Raw genomic sequence first — 18,178 nt, forward strand, 5'->3', positions numbered from 1 at the left:
TTCATTGAGATATAGCACATATATCAGCAATTAAAGAACAATAAAACTTATAAATAAAAAAATAAAGAAAACTTAATGAAACGAACCAACTAATTAAAAAGAAATAAACGTCTATTAAAATATCATGATAATTTCAACTATTTAAATTCAAATGCAATCTCGACACACAAACGAAGTTTTGTAGAAAAAAAAAAGAGTTAACTGCTGGCGTATATACAAATTTGGTAACTTCAAATCAAATGTAATTTGACAGTGAGACAGGCCAAGACAACGTAATGAGGCTCAGTTAAAGTCGCACAAAAATAAAAACTCAAAAAAAAAGAGAAAAAAAAACACGCACAGTAAGAAAAGCATTCAGCAAAATGGCATTTGACAACTGGCGAACAATGCTTTTTATGGCCACAATCAAATGTGCGGCGACTTTTTATATGGCTATATAATTATATATGTATGTACAAATATATATATATATATATATATATATACTATATGATATTTACAATTTGTGTAGAATATGACTAACAAATGAACAATAAACAATGCAGCGCTTGAATAATTGATTTTCGACAATATTGAATGACGAACAGCTTTTAAAATGATTTATTTTTTAAGTACGTATAAATGTTGACTGAAGCAACAATGGCCATAATTAGTGACAGGCACTGTGCAATTATGCAAAATGCAGACAGGATGCTTAATTGCAAAAGCAAACAGGACAGGTCGAAAAAAAATACAAAACATTTTTTTTTTAAATCGCTGGCAAAAACTATTCCTCGTCTCGTCTTGCATTATGTCAGCGAGTAAACGTTGACAATGGCCAAACGACCAACAACAACAACAAAAAGCTGTTCCACAAAATAAAGGACGAGTGCTGCACACAGGACACAGAACCAAATAAAAAAAATGGAAAAAAAAGAGTTGAAAAATTGAAAAATAAAAGTTACACATTCAGCTGGGGCCAGACAGCCAGCCAGAGTCATAAAGTTGAATGAATGAATGAAATGTCTAGTCGTTGTCATTCCGACAAGATGGGCGTGGACCCCAGCGTTGGAGTTGATCGCGTAATTAGCGCGTCTGACCCCGACACAAACCCATAACCCTGCCCCCCTCCTGCTGCAGCAGTCGTATAAATCAGAAACAGCTCGACGCCGCTCCTCTCCCTCTCTCGCTGTTGCCCCTGCCCCTGATTGTTGCTGTCGTCTGGGGTCCACTCGGAAAAACTGTCTGCGTGTGTTTGTCCTTGGCTCGCTGGCGCCAGGATAACAAAAATGAAAATGAAAATGAAAATTGATAGCGCGCGCCGAACGTTTAAATATTTTATCGATTTTAATGATGCGAATTTTATTATGCACAGTTGGCGTTTGGCTTCTTTTCTAGGCTCCATGCGGCGTCGTCTCTAAGCATGAAATTAAAGCATACAGGCCAGGCAACATACAAAAGTTTGGCTCTTAAGCAGGTGCTTGGCGGTTGTTGCTACATTATTTACGAGCCACGTTGCCAGGCGCAATCTTTTGGCGCATGCTAAGCCGCTTAAGTTAAGTGGCAGTGGCAGCAACGAGGAGCTGCACCCGCTGCGCAGGAAGCCGTAGCACCACCGCAGACACATTGATGCAAGCGCATTTATATTTATATATATATATATACAAATGTATATATTTTCTTTACAATTTTAAGCTGTCATCTTCTGTTGTCGTCTTGGGTCGCGCCACACTTAACCCCAAACTCGAAAACTTGCCCAAGTTTTGCTTTGCGTCTCTTGTTTTTTTTTTCCTTGATGGTTCAATAAAATGTAAACTTTAAAAATTTTTCAATTAAAAACTTTTCACTCGCTGTTGCAAGACAAGACAACACTGTGTGTTGTGTGTCTCGTGTTGCCACTGGTTTCAGTTGCACGTTGACTTTTTCTTTTGCCCCTTTTTCTCTTGTTTTTTTTTTCTTTTTTTTTTTTGATTTGCTACTTGTAAGAGTTCCAACTTACAGCTTGCAAATGCGGCGCATAACTGTAAATAAGTTGCTGCCAACTGCCGGCTGAGCCTTTTGTTGCAACAAGGAGCCAGAGCCAACAGCAGACCTAAGCCAAACCATGACGACAACGAATGAGGTGCAAGGATGAGTACGACAACAACGACAAACAGCGTTGCAAAAACAACGTTGTCTCTTTTGCGGTCTTAGCCCATTCCTGCAACTGTCTGGTGGCATCCCTGTCTGGTGGCTGACTGGTTATTTTCCCATTCTGTCCCAGAAGCTGCCTGCCATCATCCTTAGAATGTAAATAATGTGCACAAAAATTATGAATGCAGCTAATTAGCAGGCAACAGCAACAGCAGCAACAGCAGCAAAAACTCCTTGTGGCTGCCGCCCCACCGTCTTAGTCTGCTCTGCTCTTGCAACGGGCTGATGCATATTCATTATGTCATTGAACCATTAAATTGTGCTTAACTGTTCAGTGCTTGCCGTTTGCCGCTTGCAGCTGCACGCAGCAGATGCTAGTTTATGGCGCCGCGGGGAGCGTTTAACTTAAAGCGTCAACAAATCGTACCGAGCTCATCTTCTTAGCCAACTGAAGTAAGCCCATTTAACTTACCCACCAACACACACCATTAGAGCAAAAGTCGAGAGCCATTTGCTGCGATTTATTACCCCTCTGATGACGCCAGCTAGCTCTTGAGACAGTTTAGCTTCACTTACCTGCAAACAAGAAAGATACAACGCATGAAAATATATATCGAAAGATTTATCAAGAAGCAGCTAAATAATGTTGAATAATTACTACTGCAAAAATATTACTAAATACAACTTCTGCACAAACAAGCAAATAGAAATAACTCAAGTTGAGAATAATTAATTTTAAGTTAGAAGACTCGCTGCTGAATCGAGCTGTTAAATAATTAGTAGGATGGCTCTTGCCTGTGAGTTTCTTATCCGATCTTAATGAAGTATGTAGTATATATATCTATATAGTACAAGTATGTAATTTATTGTTATCAGAAATCGATTTATATCGATGTTCACGAAACGGGTTGACTTATCGATACAAATTAAATGAACTTCTATTCCAAATTTTAAGTCTCTTGCTGATATAGTCTCTGAGATCGGCTCGTTCATACAGACGCACATAGCTAAATTGACTCGACTCTTCAGGTTGATCAAGAATATATATATATGGACTCGGAAGTGCTTTTTTCTGGATGTTACCTCTATTTACAAATTTATTATACAATTATTTTTTTTTCTATTTTTAACGGGTTCAGCTTGTAAAAAACTCATTCAAGCAGTAAAGATACATCGCTTAAGTTTACAAAATACATAAGCTGTGATACATATACATGAATATTTTATCAGTTGTAATCGCAGCATAAATCAAAAATTAAACGAATCCCAACAGCTCAGAAAGAAAAACCTTCATGTTGGTTAAAAAAAAAAAAAAAAAAAAAAGAATACCAGCTTTTCAGTTCAAACATATATTTAAAAGTTATACTCCTTTTTGGCTTTTCTTTGTAACCGCTTAAATGTAGCGCCTGCATATTTCATAATACTCTTGTTTCTGATATTAATGGCCTGGGCCTCTGCTGCTGCTACTTATAAGCTGATAAGACCATGGGCACGGCCACAAACACACACACACACGCACACAGACAATGTAATGCCATTGAGGCGCTGGAAAAAAAAAAAGTTTATAAGGAGAACAAAAAAAAAAAAAATAGCGTCAGCCATCAGCAGATGCTACCTTAAGATTAAGGCCCAGTTACAATGCCACAACAACAGAAACGGGCAACGGCAACCACAAGCCTTTTGTTGTTATTTTTACAGAGTGAATATTCGTTGTTATTTTTTGAACTCTTTTTTTTTTTTGTTTTATTTTTTTTCTTAACAGCAATTTTATCGCGTGCATAAACAAGCTGCAGTGGGACAGACGGACAGAGAAACGACTCCAGCGACTTGTTTCGAACTTCGAACTGACTTTCAAGTTTACAAAGTCATGCAACATGGCCATGTGCAGCATCATTTTGTTGCTGCCCCCCCCCTGCTTGATTGTGATTGTTGCTGTTCATGGCCGCAACTGTCAGCGGGCTGTAAAAATTATTGCAGGACATTTGCCAAAATGGCCAAAAGGCGAACTTTTTATTTATTTACGCGGCCGCTTTTCAACATTTATTTATGCAAAGCACTTTTTTTTTGTTGTTGTTCATTCTGCAATTATAAAGCAACAACAACAACAGCAACAACAACAAGAGCAGCAATAACACACATTGGGCTGATTTTCAGGTCAGTGGAGCCTCAGCAGAAATGCTGTAAATATTTATTTATAGGCCACAAACGCATATTTATCATGCCACAAATATAGCAGTATGTCGAGGGTATTATGTTTGCTGTCACGAAATGTGAGGCGAGATATCTTCGTTGTAAAACACAAATAAACGAATCAATTTTTATATTTTTATATCAGGCAAAAGGAACAAAATTAAGATGAAGTTTCACTTGCTGATTTTCTTCAATTAGAATTCAAAATTCTTCATTTTTTTACATCGGTTGAAAGGCTTGTTTTCCTGTTTATTTCATTTAATTTTATTATTGCTTTCTTTGGCCTGAGTCAGTTTTTGAATTTATGTTTTATTGATACAAATCGATGGCAAATGCAATTTTTATGCGCATTTCGTAAAATAAAACTTTATCGACAGCCAAAAACGAAAGTGAAGCCAAGCGCTAAAGAAAAAAAAAAATACAAAAAAAAAAGACGACGATCGCAATAAATGTTGCATTTTTATTATCATTTTTTCCCCCCACTCAGTTGTTGTCAACGGCGCAGGGGGCGGGGGGGGGGGGGGGGAGGCAGGGGAACGGGACGCGTTGTCCCAGGCACACGAAATGACCGAAAGTGAAAGTTGCCTCGTTTTAAGAGCAACTAAGTATAGTGTACATGTATGAGCATGTGTGCTTATATATAAAATATATATATACACACAGTATATATATATATATATATATATATATATATATATAGACTAGTTAAACGACGACGCTGTTAAAGATCTCTCACATATTTCATTAACTTTGTCGCTGGGCTGTTGTAGTTTATGTTTCTTTTTTTTTTTTTTTAATTGAATCAACTGACAACTTTGTAAGGGGCTCTGCTGCTTCTCTACTCATGTTTTATTTGTATTTTTTTTTTTGTTTTGTTTTCTTGTTGTTTCGATCTTAAACGTTAAGCATTTATTTTTAATTGTTGGTGGCGCCTGCTTTGCTGCCCAAGCTGGCAAGAAGTTCAACAAACTGCCTGGCTGTATTTATTGTATTTGTTTTTGTTACAGCTATATTGCAACTGTTGTTGCTGCCGCAGTTGCAACTGCTATTGCAATAGATACGTTGCAATTTTTATTTCAACGCCGCCTCTCAAAGCGCCGCCAGGCAATAAAAGCCAATGGTGATCGTCATTATCGTCATCGTTGTTGAAGCGGCAACGATCATTGCCAGAGCTCATTGGCCTTAAGTGTTTTTTGTTGCAACTTGCAAGTGTGCAGTGTGTGTATTGTTGTTGTTGTTTTTGTTGTTGTTGTTATTGTTATTATTAATTATATCGGTGATTGGGTTGGCTATATTACAGCTCAAATTGTGGCGTGAGAAAGTCATTTTGTTTTGTGGGAGTGTGTGTTGTTGTCTCGTTTGCGATGCCGAGCAACAAGTAAATTTTCCGCTCATTTAATTGACACTTGAACTTCGCAGTGCGAGCAAAGCGGAAAACCAGATCATTAACATTTAAACTCTACTAATATAAAGCTATTTTTATACTTATTACCAGGCAGCAGTGCTAAACTGTGCTATTAACACAATAGAGATTGCAACCCTCGCAAAAAGAATACATTTTTTGCAAAGCCAAATTAAATTCGTATTTTTCACAAATTCTAATTTGCGATACAATTTAGTTCTGTATATATTAATTCCATATTTAAATTCGTTTAATATACAAAGTACGAACAAATTGTGTTTCCTTGAAAAATACACACATTTTAAATTATTTTTAACGTTGCCCTTCAGCTTCTCTAAAGACACAATTCAAGAGTATATTTTCCTCCACTTGATGCTCTTGTTCCTGCTGTTAAATAGAAAACACACTTGAAGAAAATTTACCAATCTCTTTGCTGTTGCTCAAGCAACTGAGTTCGTTTGCTGAGATATCTCCCACAAGTACACTTATAGTTATGATTGCTATATACGGTGATTGTAAACGCATTTTACATATGAAGTAAACCCCCAACGATTATTGACACCTACTCAATGACAGCTTGTTGGTGGGGCAGCGAGGCATGCACAGCTGCAAATGCCACACCCACCCGCCACGCAATAACAACAACAAGAACAACAACAACAACGAGACGCACACCGCCCACAACAAGAGCAGAGCGCAAATGAAGCTTAAATTTTAATCGCCACTCTCGACACCCATCATGATGATAATGTTGATGATTTTTTTGTCGCCCAACACGCTGCTGTATGCCACAACACGCGTCTCGCTCGTCCTTGTCTTATATCCTGTCAAAGGACAGACAGATGGACAGCTAGACAGACAGATTGTGTGAGACAGTTTCGACGTTCAAAGTCATTTGGTTTTATGATTATTAGCTTGTTTAGTTCACTCTCAAGTAGTCCAAATAGAGCCAACTTGCCGAGGAGCAGGGACGAGTGCATGGGAAGGGGGGCTGAGGGGTGTCTGCTTTCTTTCTTTAGCTGGCGGCAAACATATTCTTTATGCTTATATAATAACTATTTAGTTGCAGTCAGCAAGTGTTTAGATTGCTGTTTGCTGCTTGTTTGTCTCTGATTCATTCTCCCTCCCTCTCTGTCTCTGTTTCTCTCTTTCAATCAAACTCGTTCTCACTATCTCTCTCTCTCTCTCTCTGTCTCTCTCTCTCCCGCTCGCACTCATCTGTTGCCATTTCAGTGTCACGACTGATTGCGCTTCTTGTGCGATAACCATTGTCATTTGTATCTTTGCATCTTGTGCTCATAACAATTTGACGCTTCATGATTTTGATCGGTTTCGAGAGGGGCAAGAGATAGACAGAGAGAGAGTGATAGAGAGAGAAAGACATATGCTCTGTACCTAGACGGGTTTTATTTTCGACTCTTGGCTTTGTTGTGTTAACAACTTTTGCGTTTTGTTTAATTGAATAAATGCCGGAGAGGGTCAAAGAAGAAAGTCAGCTCGCAGCAAAGGAAATTACATATATAAAAAAAAGTATATATATATATATATATATATATATATATATGCCCAAGGACCAATCATGCTGCAGCCGTTGCATGTATTGCACTGTAGTGCAACACACAGTTTTATTTTTTGGTTAATGCGAGCGCATGTGGCGTTGATTTGCGGATTTTCCGCGCAACCCAAAATTAAAGTCTGGCCCCAAAGCAGCATGACGAGGACATTAAAAAAGTGAAGAAAAAACCAAACAACAAAAACAAAAACATCGCGTTACGATTGCCTTTTTTTTTTGTTGGTTGTTGCATGCAACATTGGCAGCCATAGCAATGATTGCGTCTTGGAAATGGGTCCTGTGCTCTTTTCTTTTAATTTTTTTTTTTTTCGTATGGCAATAAAAGCAAATTATTTTTACGATGAAACAGCAAAATAAATAAATACGAACATATTTCCGCTGTTGTTGTTGTTATTGCTGTTGCGTCTTTTAATGCCTCTGCCACTGCCTCAGCAGCAAGGGGCGTGCCTCTCGATCGTCAAGCATATGATGCAGTTCAGCGCATAAAACCGAAACGAAACTGCTACCAAATTTGTTAATCCACCCGGCAAGGCAATACACAATTTATAAACAAGCGAGTCGCACTGCAATTACAATTACAATTACAATTACAATTCACACACACACACACACACTCGCACACATATTAATTACAGGCTTATCAAAAAAGCAATGAGTGAAATGTGCGTCGTTGCCGCAATTAGAATCAACAGCAGATCCCAACCAGAAATGGAGGCAGTGCATCAATCGCCATTTTCTGATTGCATTTCAACGCTTGCGAGCGCAGATTAATTGCATTTTTGGTCATTTGCGAATTTCGAGCCAAAAAAAGACCACGTTGAACACTATGCGCATGAATACCCATAAATCAAAATAAAAGTTCAAATGTTCTAGTCGAGAGAGCTCGACTTTGGAATTCCCTGAACACTTGACTTGCTGATGATATTTTGTTTTATATGAAAATGTTTCAATAAAATATCTATATCTTTACAAAAGTGACTTTTATTACTATCGGAAATCGATATTTATCGATAAGGTATACGAGACTTATTATAGCTCTTATAGAATCTGGGATCAGCTTCTTTATACAGAGAACGCCTCCTTCTTCTTTATATACTTCTGTGCAAGTTCATTACACATTTTTCCCATTAATCCAAAGCGTATCTTAGAAATTCTTAAAAATTTAAATATTTCGAAAATAAATTATTTTTAAATATAAACAAACAATAAATTCAATGACAAAAATCTAAAAAGAATTGTTATAAAATTAAATATTTCTTATGCTTGATAAACATCTATTCTAATAATTCATATAATATATAATTCATATGAATATACAAAATATTTTAAGGCATTTCTAATATGAACTTAAACCAACTAAGCATTTTTGCTTCCAAAATGGTTGCTCCTGCTTGTCGAATATATATATCAGAGCCTGACTATCTGCTTTTAAAAAAAAAAAAAATGGATTTATGAAGAGCGCCTAAAACAGCCTTAACTCCTCTCCACTACCAACCCCCCGCCACCAACCCCTATTACTGCCGCCCTTTCACTTTGCACTCGATAAAAGAGAATTGCAACTGTGCCCTAAACTAATAAACAAATAAGACTGGACACTGACAGAAAAGGATGCAAGCGACACAAATTGCAAATCAAATGCATACCAATAGACAGAGACACGCACACACACACGCACACACACATACACACACATACGTTGCATTAAAATTGCATAGAACGAGTTGGGAGTAAAAGTGGCAACTGAATCGTTTTAATGGATATCAAATAGGGCACAAACAAACACGGCCAACTGAGCTGAGTGCTCCCTATGAATGACTGAATGTATGTGTGACTGTGTGTGTGTGTGTGTGTGAGTGCAGCAGTTGTTGCAGTTGTTGTTGTTGGCATTGTGAAGCTGGGTGGGCCTCAAGGGGCAATTGCATGCAGCAAACAATTTTTGGTTTTATTTGTGCAAGAAAAAAAACGTTTCCATACGAATAAAAATGCGTGTATGAGTGTATTCAAATATATATATATATATATATGTGTGTGTGTCTGTGTTTGTACATGTGTGTGGCATGTAGAATTTTTCATTCTTTCCTTTAGAGCGCTGCTTTCATTTACGAGCCTCGCTTTTACTGTTGCCAGTTTTATTTTTTACTTTTTTCTCTTTTTTTTTTTGCTTTTTTCATGTTGCGTTTTTGTGTCTGGCAGCTGCTCAACAACAGCAACAACAACAGCAGCAACAACAACAGCAGCAACAACAACAACATTAAGGCAACAAACCAACAACAATGGGCCAACAATATTGATTGCATTTTCAGCTTGCAGCGGCGTGGCAGCCAACAACTGCGTACTATGAGCCTGGCCACTGCTGGTTCTGGTCCTGGGTCTGGTTCAGGGCCTCGCACTGAGTCTGGGTCTGGGTCTGGGTCTGGGCCTCGCCTCGTTTGGCTCGCACAAAAGCCTAAAAGCACACACACAATGAGCAGACAGATAACAGCACACACAGATGCATAGCAGGAGACGCTGGCTTAAGGCCAACACACACAACATGCTGGGGCCACAGGAGGCAAGCGGAGTGTTTTTGCGTGCAGCAACAGCAACAGCAACAGCAACAACAACAACAACAAAATGCTGAGCCAACTGAAGCCTTTCAAGTTGCCAAAGCCCGCAAAGAGCCGCAATATAAATGCACACACACACACATATGGCATGCACGAGTGTGTGTGTGTGTGTGTGTGTGTACTGATATTGCAGCTGCTGCTGCTGCTGCTGCTGCTGGTGGGTGTAGTTGTAGGTGCAAGTGTGTAGCTGGAGTTGCCCTGGCATTGTCTGTTGGCAATGAAAATGCGACTGCGAGTGGAAAATGAAGAGCGGAGAGTGCATGGAGGCGACTCCGTCAGACATGCGCCGTTCGATGCATGTGTGTGTATGCATGTGTGTGTGCATGTATGTGTGTGTGTGTGTGTGTGTGTCGTAGGCGTAGGCTCAAACAGACTCACAACCGAAAGAGAAACAGAAAACGATACATGAATAAGTACACAATACATATGCATAACTATCCCAGTTGCAGCATATTCAACGTAACTCTATATGAAGCACATGACTTTGTCCCTTCCAATGCCATGCAGTTAGCATACAAATTAATTACGTGATTAGTTTGTGTTTGTATATAGTTAACTGAGCAATAATATTTGATAATCCTGTGAGAAGTCAATAGAAGTAAGGTGTCATAAGATATGCACATGTCAGAGACGTACTTCTGCACGCCTTATTTCATTTAATCGATAAAAATATCTCCGTTTTCGAGAATTTCGATGCTCGCAATAAGAGACTAAATTATAAAGATATAAGCTTCCAAGTGTATATATATTATTGTAAGCAACTCGTTCCCACTGGGTGTTCCAGTGAGGGGAGGGGAGGTGCAAGGAATGGGTGCGTATTCGGCAAAGATTTCATTAATAGCTTTTGTGGTCAGGTGTGTATTGTGTGGGCAGCAAGGAAGGATTCGATGAGGAGTTGAAAGATTGCTTGGGTTGGTGCCACCACAAGTGAGGCGACGGGGGGTGTGGCAGGCACTGCATTTAGTATTAAATAAAGGATACATGCACCGCTCCTACTTGGGCAGCACTCCTCTTATACATTTTAATTTTGCAAATGGTTTGTGGGATTTTCCATTATTTGTTGCTGCTGCTCAGAGACTCAATATTTTCATATTCTTCCAAAGGCGATTTGCAAGATTTCCTTACCGGAAAATATTTCTGAGCCAAGGTTTATCGTTTTGTATGTTTCCTCAATTTAGATGACTTAAAAGACTGCCTGGTACTCTATGACTCTGAAATGCCACAGTTTATCTACTTTTTATAGACAAAAACCTAACCTTAGACAAGCTAGGCATACATTGTTGCTCGATTTGCGTATACTGCTGGTTGGCACTACTACCAAGTGAACCTATTTCAATTTTCCACATTAAAAAAAAAAACAAAAAAGAAAACAACAAATAAAAATTGATGCAATGGCATTTTGCTTCCGCAATAATAAATTTGTTACATTGCAGATTTTATGCTTCACGTCTAGACGACAGTTTTCGTACGTGCTCAATTAGTAATATGTATAAATGTATGTATGTTTGAATGTATATAAATACATACATACATATGTACTAAATGAATAAATAACATCCCCGACCAAGCGATTTCGAAATACAAATACACTTTTCAAATGACATCTGGCGTTTGGCGAGGGACGCAACTGATTCTCTCCAACAGTATTTCATAATTTTTACTACACTCAAACACATATGCAATCCGATGTATATACATATATATATATATATACATATATATGCACACATACATAAACATGTATTTAGATAGATTGGGTGGGCAGTCCAAGACGACTGCCAGCCGCCGCCCAACGTCAACATCAACGTCAAATTCAACAAAAACAACAACAAAAGTCGTGCGAAATTTGTTAATTTGCGGAATGCTACAAAAGGCACAGAGTCTTCGAGGGGTAAAGCAGACTAAATGGGGATTATGTAACCTGCTATATTTGTAAGGCATACATCAGGTTATCGATATTGAATTCGATTCAATAATCGATTGTTGTAAATAAATACATATACATCCAACTAAAGATTACTTAATGATTAGCCTATCGATAACGTAATCGATGAGTATATATATATTTATGGATCGACTAATGCATATGAAGTGTGCAAGACTCCTATCATATATTATGCAAATTATCAATTTATATTTCTGATAGACTTATCGATATTTATCGATAACATGTTCGATTAATGTTTATAAATATTTAGGCACATTTCCAACTAAGGATGATGCGAACGATGATTTTTGTATATTTAATCAACCAATCGGCATCTGCCAATGTCGATAATCGATTAATGCATAAGATTTGGCCATTTTATGAGAATGATTAAAATATATAGTGTAAATCAATATAAACATTTATTATTATGAAATATGGTATTATGAATACTGATTCCACTCGACTTGGAACAGTTTGTTTTACTGCACAATACATATTACATAGCAATAGTACGTGGTATATTTTAGTCGAGCCCCGTCGCCAGCATTCCATTTGCCCATTTGCTAAATTGTATAATTTTTCACACCGAACCCGTTCACTTCCGCGGATCCGTGGGGCGGGTGGAGGTGTGTTGGCAACATTTTGGGCCTGGTGTGGCGTGTCGATAAAAACAAATCCGTAGTAGACACATTGTAAGTGTTTTATTCTCGTTTCTGTGCTTGCTGCTCATTTTATTTGTATTCGCATATTCTTTCTCGTCGTCGTCGTCGTCGTTGTGCCTTGCGCAATTTATTTGCAATTGTGTGAGCAATATTTTTTGTGTTTTGTTTCTATTTTTCCGGCTCAAGAAAGTTCGCGATTTTATTTGGCGCTAAGGGAAAATATAGAAACAGAACGCACGCAGCACCTACGCAAAGAACAAGTTATTTGCAGATGGGGTGGGGGGAGGCAGAGGGGGTGTGCCATAGATTATCAGCACACGACTGACGCGACGGAACTGAATGGAACTCGCAACACGTGGGTGCGAAGAGATGGGCCACAACATTTGAATTTTGCTTGGCATGGGGGAGGTTGGGATCACATCGAGCATGACTAATCACAACAGAGTGGGGGAGCGGGTGGTGGAGGGAGGGCGCAGGCACACATAAATCATTCTGCAGACAAAGCAGCGAGAGAAATCTACAGGCTGTCAGCCCGTTGTTGTTGCTTTTCTCATATTTTGTTATTGCTGTACTTCAAAAACAGGAAGAGCTTTCTGCACAAACAAATGAAAAGAAAAAAAAGCAAAAACAATAAAGTTTTGCTTTAGGCAGGCGAAAGAGCAGCAGAAAATAAAAATCATAAAAACAAACGCCCAGCAGAGAAAAAAAAATGAATACACAAAATGAGTCTCAACCTTGACATTGAACGACGAACACACATAAAGAAAATACCGGCAAACACACAATAAAGACATAAGTGGGAGTGAGAAGAGTGCAAGTCTATGTGTTTGTTTGTGTGTGCCGTAAAGTTTACAGCTTAGGCGCTCTCCGCAGCATCATTAATGGGAGAGCGAGAGGGAGAGAGAGAGAGAGAGAGCGAGAGAAAGAGAGAGAGAACTGCAAATTGAAAGTAAGGAAAATGCTTTCAAATGTTTGTTTATCACCAAAACAAAATATAAAAAAAGCATAAGTTTAAGTTGTGTGGCGCTAAAAATAGCGACCGAAAATAAATTCAGCAAAACAAAAACAAAACCAGAAAAGCGATAAAAAGCGGCTTTTATGAATTAAATAAAACGCAAACGAAAATAACACAAATCAGCCGGTTTTTCTGTTTTTTTTTTCTTTAATGATAAGCAGCAGGCTAAATGCAATGCACAAACAACAAGAGTAAAATTTTAGAGAGAGCGAGAGAGGAAGAGAGAGAGAGTAGCATGGGCGCGGATATTGTGCGCTCAAAGCAAAAAAAAAGATAAAAATCAAATCAGAAAACAGAGCAGAGCAGAGAAGAAACACATTAAAGCTGAACAACAACAACAAGAGCAGCAGCAGCAAGAAGAGGCAGGCAAGCAACGGCAAAAGCGAGCAAAAAATGAAAACAAATATCGCGGCCTTGAAAACTGGACAAGACAACAGCAAGCACAACTCAACACAAAAAAAAAGAAGGCAAGCAAAAAATAAAAAAAAGAATGAATACGCCGCCTTAGAAGGAATTAGAAGTTTTTGTTGTTGTTGTTTTTTCGTTCTTCGACGCTTTGATGTATTTTTTTTTGTTGTTTCTCGAGGGTTGCGCCACGAAGCGAACCTACTTGAAAGAGCAATAATAAAGGAAGGGAAAGCATAATCTCGGCTAAATATTCGGCACAGGCTCAAGTTCGAAACAAAGTGCTCTTCAACGGGGAGAGGGGGGATCGTGCTGTTTAGAACAAGAGAACAAAAAAAAACACTCCAGCGCATGTGTACGAATGTGTGTGTGTGTGTGTGTAGCAAATGAGAGAAGCAATGAAAAACAACAAGAAATAAAAGCAAAGAGGGCCACAACCAAAAATACAAACACGATCTAATTCTTTTTTTCTTTTACTATTCGTACTGTGCGGTGGCTTCTTCTTCTTCGTCGTGTTGTTGATTTTCGGCGTTTTACTGCTTGTTTTGCTTTTCGACGAGCTCACATACACACACACACTCACACAAAGGCATACATTCGTTCTTTTTTTTTATCGAGCTGGAATAAATTTGAATGTGCCCGACGACGTATTCGATTTGAGAAACGGAAATATTAAAATTGGGCATAACGAAAAAATAAATGTGTATATGGCTATTTTTTTCTTATTAATATTTCTTATGATTTAACATATGCGTCAGCGTCGCAATCTGACAAAGTGTCGGCGCAAACCTTCAATTCGCGCTTGCAACACTGTAGAATGAAGGGAGCAGGAGGAGGAGTAGAAGAAGACGCGCAGGGAACGGGCCAAACCTTGACCCAAAGTCGTGGATAAAAACACACACATAAAGATAAAGCAGCGGCAAGCGAAGAAAGAAAAACAAAAAAAAGAGAAGCAAATTATAAAACTGAATTCGATAAAAGTGAAACTCGTAATACAAGTACAAACACAGCCATACTTGTGTACGTCTGTGTGTGTGTATATAAATAAATAATAAATGTGCGACCAAAAAGGAAACAACGAGCAGAATGCTAAAGCGCATGAAATTCGCCAAACAGAATGCGATCGGCAAGTGAGCGAATGAAACAGATAACACTAGATAAAGAGAGAGGGAGCACGAGGGCGAGGGAGAGGGAACGAGTAGTGTCAGTGAGTCTGGTTTATTTGCATAATGCAAGTGGTGAGCAACTTCCTCGAAAGTGCTTAACACAAAAATTAAGAAAGAAAAGAGAGAGAGAGAGAGAGAGAGTGAATAAAGAACAGACTTAATTTAATGCAATAATATAAATATGCACATATACAGAAATTGTGTATGCATGTAACAAATATTGAATTAACTTTAGTCGTTTTTATTTTGTTTTCCCCCAGCTGTTCACAGCGAGCGAAAGAATCGCGTTGGGGTTTTCGGGCAAAGGGAATATCAAGGTTATATAAGCGTTGAGAGATCGCCCAAAGTCAACAAACAAACAAACAAACAATTGTTTAATTACACTGCCCAACAAAAGTAAGAAGATCGCGTCAACAAAATTATTTACCACATAATATCCAATTAATCGGAATTTATAAAAACTTGGCTAATATTAATGGAATCATTAAGAACGTTAAGCAATCTTTCGCAAAAATATATGCCTTATAATGTATAAATTGAGTGAATTTATTTATTTATGCGTAAATTGAAGAAATATGTAAAAATCTAATTAAGATATTCTTCAACAAAAAAATTCTATATGCAAATTGAAGAGATTTTTAGATATATTTCTAATAATAGCTATATGTAAATTTGATAATTCATAAGCAATATTTTTAACAATATTCTATATGTAAATCAAACGAATATAAGGAAGGTCGAACGTCGTAAATATATTTCTAAAAATTCTAATTAATCATTCACAAAAAAAATGCTAAAACATTTAAATTCGAATTTATTGCCAGAATTTTGATAATTTCTTTCTATACAAAAATTAAATAAAATATTTTTACCCATCTGCAGGTAAGTAAATTGTTGCCTTCTGTGACATTTTTGTGTGTTTTGACTGATTTATTTTTTTTTTTTATATTCTGTTAGCATAAAATTCCGTCAAATTGAAAAATTAAAATTTTAATTTACGCAAAATCTTAGATAAATTTGAGTTTAGAATTCTTTGCGAAGCGTTTGCATCTACATCTAATTGAAAATGTAGTTTCAAATTTATGAATAGAAAATAATAATCGCGAAATATTATTAGTAGAATAAACAATTCTATTTATTTTATTTTTGTATTATATAAGCTTATTTTAAATTTATTTTTAGTGAGAATATCTAACTAAATACTGCTTGGCAATTTAAATGGAATTTATTTATTTTTATTATCACTATTTTTATAATTTGCATTTTTCTAATTTTCTTGAATTTGTTCGGAAGTGTTTTTGATAGTTTTGTTTTTTTGTAAATTATTATTTTTCTTCACTTTGTTTTTCGCATGGATACATTTTTGAATTATTATTGACATTGGGCGCACATGTTGGGGAAATTTGAAGAAATTTCTGCAGGTGGACTGCAAAGAGAGGGTGAGGGGACGGTGGGTGTAGGGAGGCGTTAGAGGCACGTGGGGATTGTTAACTTACCGCACACGCTCCGAGTAGAGTTCGACTTCTTTGTTCTTCTGCTGTTGCACCAATTGTTGCTGATCGTAGCTGGCCGGCGGCTTGAAGTTGCTGATGTTGGCCAAAACAGGCAATAGTTCCAGGACATGCTTGGGCAGGCCCAAACCACTGTTGCTGCTGTTGTTGCTGTTGTGTTGTAGCAGCAGACTGCCAGCGAAATTGTTGTTTGTGGCTGCAGCAGGCGGCAGCTGCAATTGTTGCTGTTGTTGTTGTTGCTGTTGCAAGTGCAACTGTTGCTGCTGCTGTTGTTGCAACTGTTGCTGCTGCACTGGCGATAGGGAAATGTCTCCGCTGGACTGGGACGCCGAGGGGGAGCTGGAGCCGCTGGAGGAGGAGAGGCTGCCGGCGCGAGTTCGCAAATCGAGGCCCAACACATTGTTGCCACCGCTGCCAACGCCGCTGTTGAGTATGTTGCTCAGTGTTGCCACCACGCTCGGTTGCAATGTGGCAATATTGTTATTGTTGTTGCTGATGTTGCCATTGCTGTTGTTGTTGTTGTTGTTGTGTGGCAAGCCGGAGCCAATGACGCCCACATTGGGATTGGGCGTCAAGTTGCCGCCGTTTGTGTTGAGTGGCGCCAAGGCGACTCCCTGCTTCTGCTGGTTGTTGTTGTTGTTGTTGCTGTTGCCACCGTTGCCATTGTTGTTGTTGCCACTGTTGCGATTGCGCTTCTTCTTCTTGCTGCTGTTCTTGCCCTTCTCGTCATCGGCCACCACATCGATGAGGGAACGCGGCGCCGTGAAGCATACCCCATTTGGCGGCCACTCGAGATCCTTGCGCAACTGTCCCCGGCCGCACTTGCAACTGCAATTCTTCGACACCAGATCGTAGCCCTTCTTCTGCCACAACTGTTGCACCCGCTGCTGTTGCGACCAGCTGCGTCCACGCGCACTTCCCTTCAGCTGTTGCAACACGCCCGCCTCCCACAGATCGAAGCAGTCGCGATGCATATATTGCCCCACGTTGCAATTCTCGTTGTTGCACAACACACGGACACAGTCCGCCAGCCCAGTTTCGTCCAACGCTATCAATGCATCCATTTTCGCACATTCACCGTTAGGATAGCAGCAGCGCGTCAACTGAACGCCGACGCTCAGCTTTTGTTGCATGGGCGCCATAATTGCGTAGAGTTGTTGTTGCTGTTGCTGCTGTTGCAATTGTTGCTGCTGCTGCTCGTGTTGCAAGTGATGATGTTGTTGTTGCTGCTGCTGCTGGTGTTGATGCTGCTGTTGGGTGTTGTTGCCGCTGCTGCTGTTGCGTCGCGGCGCCATAAATGTTGCACGTGTTTGTCGTTTTTTTTTTTGTTTTATGCTAAATTTCCACTTGGCATCTTATCTATTATTATTAATATATTTTTATTTTTTTGTTTTTCTTTTTCCTGTATAAAAATGTGTACACAAAAATTTCAGTCTATTTTTGTAGTTGATTATTTTTTTGTTTATTGCTAAATTTATACCTGAGCTGAGTTTACAAATTGTATCAAAAAATTGTTACTTAAGTCTTCTATTTTTTATTATAATTTTTTTTTACATGTTTTTTGTTTTGTTTTTTTCTTCTTTTGGTCGCACACACAACACGCACA

General features: G+C 38.5%; 1 protein-coding gene across 1 annotated transcript in view; it reads right to left on the reverse strand.

Annotated features, from left to right (window-relative positions):
* Nucleotides 1–17,959, reverse strand: part of LOC6564226 (headcase protein) — a 96,413-nt gene extending 78,454 nt beyond the window's left edge. The window contains 1 exon segment of the mRNA XM_001990074.2: nucleotides 16,558–17,959. Coding sequence (XP_001990110.2) covers nucleotides 16,558–17,867 — 1,310 coding nt within the window. The 5' untranslated portion in view covers nucleotides 17,868–17,959.
* Nucleotides 17,960–18,178: the final 219 nt, after the last annotated feature.

This window comes from Drosophila grimshawi, unplaced genomic scaffold (assembly GCF_018153295.1).
Source record: "Drosophila grimshawi isolate 15287-2541.00 unplaced genomic scaffold, ASM1815329v1 contig_311, whole genome shotgun sequence".
NCBI lineage: Eukaryota > Metazoa > Arthropoda > Insecta > Diptera > Drosophilidae > Drosophila > Drosophila grimshawi.